The sequence below is a fragment of the Helianthus annuus genome, chromosome 11 (assembly GCF_002127325.2).
Source record: "Helianthus annuus cultivar XRQ/B chromosome 11, HanXRQr2.0-SUNRISE, whole genome shotgun sequence".
NCBI classification, from domain to species: Eukaryota; Viridiplantae; Streptophyta; class Magnoliopsida; order Asterales; family Asteraceae; genus Helianthus; species Helianthus annuus.
Window position 1 is genome coordinate 182,307,142 of NC_035443.2, and position 6,200 is coordinate 182,313,341.

At 32.0% G+C, this 6,200-nt stretch overlaps 2 protein-coding genes across 2 annotated transcripts; both read left to right on the forward strand.

Moving 5' to 3' along the window:
• Positions 1 to 659: 659 nt before the first annotated feature.
• On the forward strand, positions 660 to 1,013 carry LOC110888940 (60S ribosomal protein L7a-2-like). Its single transcript, XM_022136434.1, has one exon. The coding sequence runs from the start codon at positions 660 to 662 to the stop codon at positions 1,011 to 1,013; it is 354 nt and encodes a 117-aa protein (XP_021992126.1).
• A 4,324-nt stretch (positions 1,014 to 5,337) lies between these two features.
• Positions 5,338 to 5,691, forward strand: LOC110888941 (60S ribosomal protein L7a-2-like). The gene has a single exon (XM_022136435.1). The coding sequence runs from the start codon at positions 5,338 to 5,340 to the stop codon at positions 5,689 to 5,691; it is 354 nt and encodes a 117-aa protein (XP_021992127.1).
• The last annotated feature ends 509 nt before the right edge of the window (positions 5,692 to 6,200 follow it).

Here is a 6,200-nt window from a genome sequence, read left to right on the forward strand (position 1 = left end):
CCGAACTTTTCGCTCAGTAGTGTTATACATGTAGTTTTCGTGTAGAAATTTTTTGGTATATACATTTTCGACCCCACGGTTCTATAGAATTTTTTTGGTATATACGTTTTCGACCCCCCGTCATTCGGATCAAGCTTCGCCACTTATGTCAAGTCTATTATCTTTGAAAAATAACGAGTATGAGCATAATGTTGTAGAAAAGGAGCTTTTAAAGATTACAAGTTTTTGAGAAAGAAAAAAATATTTGTTTTCGCTTGCTCAGATTACATACAAATGTTCGTAATTTTCAAAGAATATGTTATATATATAGTGCTTGTTAGAAATAGAAGAAAATGATTTAGAAAAATAAAAGATCCCTAACATCATCTCCATATTTAAGTATTTCCTTTTTTATTCTTCTTGTAAAGCCTATAAATAAAGGCTAGTTTTTTATGTTTTTGTATGCAAGAAATAAATCAATAAAATGAAGTCCCTTTTTTATTATCTCTGATTATCATTTACAACATGGTATCAGAGCAGGTTTCTGATTCTTGAAACCGAATTGCTCATCACCTACAATTTATCCTAGCCTGTTCAATCTCAAACTAGAAAAACCAAAATCAAACTCTCCAAAAAATTTAATCTCCTGTTATTGTTCTTTGAACCCTAACTATCCATCAATGGCGCCGAAGAAAGGTGTGAAGGCAGTCGCAACCAAGAAGAAAACGGAGAAGGTTGTGAACCCTCTGTTCGAGAAAAGACCGAAGCAGTTCGGGATCGGTGGAGCATTGCCGCCTAAGAAGGATATTCATAGGTTTGTGAGATGGCCGCAAGTTGTTCGGATTCAGAGGAAGAGGAGGATTTTGAAGCAGCGGTTGAAGGTTCCACCTGCTTTGAATCAGTTCACTAAGACTCTTGATAAAAATCTTGCAACTACTTTGTTCAAGATGCTTCTGAAATACCAACCAGAGGATAAAGCAGCTAAAGAGAGCGCCTTCAGAAAAGGGCACAAGCCGAGTCTGAAGGAAAGATAGTTGAAGCCAAGAAGCCTCATATGGATCAATCGGCACTTGAGATGTTGACAGGATGCTATGGGTTCCTATAAAGGCAAAGGGCTCCTTTTTGAATAAAAAAAATATTAAAAAAAAAGAAAAGAAAAAAAACAAGTAATGTTTCCGCTAAAAAAAATCAAAGTTCAAAAAAAATAGAGCTCAAAAAAAAAAAAAAAAAAAAAACAAAATCAAAACCCAAACAAATGCCAAACCCCAAATGGCCAAGTTGATTTTTCGGCTTGAGGGGAACCCAAAACCCAAAAAAAATCCAAAACCCAAAATTGGCTGCCATGTCGAAAGGCGGTAGCCTCAAATTAAACCAAAAGTTGCCATGTCGAAAGGCGGTAACTCAATAGCTCAAACTACCATGTCAAGGAGACGGTAGCCAAACCAAAAACCAAACAAAACCCAAAATCAAAACCAATCCAAGTTGAATCATGGATATCCCACAATTCAACTTGAGGGGGAGTGTTAGAAATAGAAAAAAATGATTTAGAAAAATAAAAGATCCCTAACATCATCTCCATATTTAAGTATTTCCTTTTTTATTCTTCTTGTAAAGCCTATAAATAAAGGCTAGTTTTTTATGTTTTTGTATGCAAGAAATAAATCAATAAAATGAAGTCCCTTTTTTATTATCTCTGATTATCATTTATAACAGCTTGCAAATCTTATCTTATCTTACTATATAATAAAATAAACCAATAAAAGGACACTTGTCATTATTCTAGATCATCTAATATTACTTAATTGTAGATAATTATTATTTAATTTAAATTATTAGCCTCAATTTCATACTTATTTTATATGAATTAAATAATAAATTAATATTAAATTTTATCCTACTTTAATATTAAATTTTATCCTATGAAATGAAATCCTTTAAATTTCATAAGAGAAATAATTATTCAATATTAAATATTATAATATAATATATAATTCACGGTTTCAAGAAACTTTTTAGATTTAAAATTAAAAAATTGTCGTCATACTTAGATAATTAGATTTTTCAACGGTATGCCAAAATTTAAAATTAAAAATTTCTATCGTACTTAAATAATTATATTTTTTCAAAGATATGACACAATGCATCACAGGAAGATATAGACCACACTCAATTAAACACACTGAAGTTTAGTTAATCTAAATATTATTTTCAAATTAAATTCAAATAAAATTATAAAAAAATAATTTTATCTTACGAATAAATAGCAAAAACGGGAAATAATAGTTTAAACGTATGAATATAATCTAATCTAAATATTATTTTGCAAATCCAATTAAAAATGACAAAAAATAATTTTATTTTGCCAATATATAGAAAAAACTGGAAATAATAGTTTAAACATATAAATTTAATCCAAACATAGATGATTTCTTAGCTTAATTCCTATTTACCATTCATGCGAATGAAAAAATATTTTTTTTGTTTACATGTATTTAAATTATTTACATAGTAATGCAAGTTTTTTATTATCCATGATTTATTTTTATTAAAATATAAAACACATATGAAATAACAAACCTATAAAAATGGCTAATTCTTATGTAGGTGATGACCGTTATAATGAAATAACTCATTTATATGACATTGTAAATGGTATGATATATATCACCTTACATTGTATACTATTAACGTGTTTTGGAACTTTTTGTGTCAACACTCTAACCATTTTTATTATCTTGCAATTTGTACTACCGATAATGCTTATAGAATGCTTATAGAGACGACAATATTACAAATAAAATAGTCAATCTTGTATGTAAGGAGATATTTAGAGATACTTGAATTTTTTATATGTTTTGTGAATTCTAATATATTGTATAGATTTCTCACTTATTTACATTAATATATTATCTTATTTAGTTATAGCTTTAAACTCTATATAAATATTATTTGTTATACCCGTGTGTCACATGGGAAACTAAACTAGTATAATATATCCTAAAGATACTCTATGAAGTATAATTTGTGAACATGGTTCAGTGGGTCGTGTATAGTAACTTTTCGATCCCTAAGACTCAAAGCTTTGTTTTCCTAAGATCGATTTTATTATCCAAAATGGGGTCAAAATGGGGTTGTAGCGCAGCTTATTGACCATATACCAGCCACTTTATTCTAACTGAGTAAATGAAAGCATCCATTTACTTGTTAAAGCATGCTTCAAATTCATAATATTTCGGCTTCTTAAGTACATGCATATTGGTCATTGGTGAGGGGCTTTAAAATAGTTTAAACTTCTTGTATTTATTTTTTTCGTTGCATTTATAAACCTAAATACAAACCGGGTGGAGTCCTTGCATTTTAAGGAAAAAGATAAGGCAATGGCCAATGAGAACTCCTACACGCCACAAAGATATCTTAGATTTTTTTTTTCTCTTAGGTTGACTTGATCACTTTGTGGTGGCTTACACAAGCCGACTAGAAATAGGTTTCACTAATTTCCCTCGTATATATTATTTTGACATTTGTCCCTCTATTTGACAATATGATGCACTCTATTATTATTATTATTATTATTATTATTATTATTATTATTATTATTATTATTATTATTATTATTATTATTATTATCAAATATATTATAGTTTCACTACAAGAAAACGTGGCAATAGCGACGACAGAGACAGATGTCGCCGCTAAAGACCCTGATCTACGACGCTACTAGTAATAAACCCTTGTCGCTGCTAATAAGTCGTCGCTATCTGTTCTCGTTGCTAAAGGGCTGCCTCAATGTGTCGCTGCTAAAAGTCTTTTTCTTTTTTGATTTTTTTGATGCATTTACAATATTTCCGGTTATATACAAATCTGACAATTTTCCAGTTTTTTCGTAAAACAAACAAACTAAATAAACATAATACTTAACATCCTAAAATTGCATAAAACGTTTAATTCGCACATTAACATCCTAGAATTGCATAAAGTGTAAAAAACTACAAGATGGTTGTCATATGTCGATAATACTTAACCGTCATCGTCATCCTCATCGTCATTATCGAAAATGTCATCACATCGTTTGCGAGTTGCTTTCCCTTCGAAGCAAGATAGCAGTCAAGTTGATTAAAAAACGCCGGGGTTTGGAACAAACCAGAAACATATTCCTACAATAATACATATCAAGACCCACATTAGCATATTAACATACTACCAACATATATTTACCAAAGTAACATGTGTTCGCCAAAGTAATATGCGTTCACCAAAGTAACATAACATGTGGTCGTTGATCTTTTATAACTTTTTAAAGTAAAATTGTATAGTTTACCTTAGAAAAGAGTTGTTGAGTTTGAGGTTGCCCACCCAACACATTCGAGGGCATATTGGAAGAAGGTTTATGCCCAATTCCCCGTATCCATCCCCGCCGATCACTCAACACATTCTGAAACACGACAACCTCCTTCGGCGGTTGAGAACCGCTGCCTTCTTCGCCATATTCATAAACACTTACCGAACGAGATTTTATGTTCTTGTTGGTTTGTTAAGAAAATGAACTTGTTCGTGTTTGTTTGTTAATTTTAGGCAACGAGCAAAAACGAACATTGGTAAACACAAATGAGCACAAAGTTCATGAACACAAATGAAAATAAACGAACACAAACGAACATTCATGAACTAAATATAGAAGGGGCCGGAGGCGCTTGATCTCCCGAACTTTTCGCTCAGTAGTGTTATACATGTAGTTTTCGTGTAGAAATTTTTTGGTATATACATTTTCGACCCCACGGTTCTATAGAATTTTTTTGGTATATACGTTTTCGACCCCCCGTCATTCGGATCAAGCTTCGCCACTTATGTCAAGTCTATTATCTTTGAAAAATAACGAGTATGAGCATAATGTTGTAGAAAAGGAGCTTTTAAAGATTACAAGTTTTTGAGAAAGAAAAAAATATTTGTTTTCGCTTGCTCAGATTACATACAAATGTTCGTAATTTTCAAAGAATATGTTATATATATAGTGCTTGTTAGAAATAGAAGAAAATGATTTAGAAAAATAAAAGATCCCTAACATCATCTCCATATTTAAGTATTTCCTTTTTTATTCTTCTTGTAAAGCCTATAAATAAAGGCTAGTTTTTTATGTTTTTGTATGCAAGAAATAAATCAATAAAATGAAGTCCCTTTTTTATTATCTCTGATTATCATTTACAACATGGTATCAGAGCAGGTTTCTGATTCTTGAAACCGAATTGCTCATCACCTACAATTTATCCTAGCCTGTTCAATCTCAAACTAGAAAAACCAAAATCAAACTCTCCAAAAAATTTAATCTCCTGTTATTGTTCTTTGAACCCTAACTATCCATCAATGGCGCCGAAGAAAGGTGTGAAGGCAGTCGCAACCAAGAAGAAAACGGAGAAGGTTGTGAACCCTCTGTTCGAGAAAAGACCGAAGCAGTTCGGGATCGGTGGAGCATTGCCGCCTAAGAAGGATATTCATAGGTTTGTGAGATGGCCGCAAGTTGTTCGGATTCAGAGGAAGAGGAGGATTTTGAAGCAGCGGTTGAAGGTTCCACCTGCTTTGAATCAGTTCACTAAGACTCTTGATAAAAATCTTGCAACTACTTTGTTCAAGATGCTTCTGAAATACCAACCAGAGGATAAAGCAGCTAAAGAGAGCGCCTTCAGAAAAGGGCACAAGCCGAGTCTGAAGGAAAGATAGTTGAAGCCAAGAAGCCTCATATGGATCAATCGGCACTTGAGATGTTGACAGGATGCTATGGGTTCCTATAAAGGCAAAGGGCTCCTTTTTGAATAAAAAAAATATTAAAAAAAAAGAAAAGAAAAAAAACAAGTAATGTTTCCGCTAAAAAAATCAAAGTTCAAAAAAAATAGAGCTCAAAAAAAAAAAAAAAAAAACAAAATCAAAACCCAAACAAATGCCAAACCCCAAATGGCCAAGTTGATTTTTCGGCTTGAGGGGAACCCAAAAAAAATCCAAAACCCAAAATTGGCTGCCATGTCGAAAGGCGGTAGCCTCAAATTAAACCAAAAGTTGCCATGTCGAAAGGCGGTAACTCAATAGCTCAAACTACCATGTCAAGGAGACGGTAGCCAAACCAAAAACCAAACAAAACCCAAAATCAAAACCAATCCAAGTTGAATCATGGATATCCCACAATTCAACTTGAGGGGGAGTGTTAGAAATAGAAAAAAATGATTTAGAAAAAT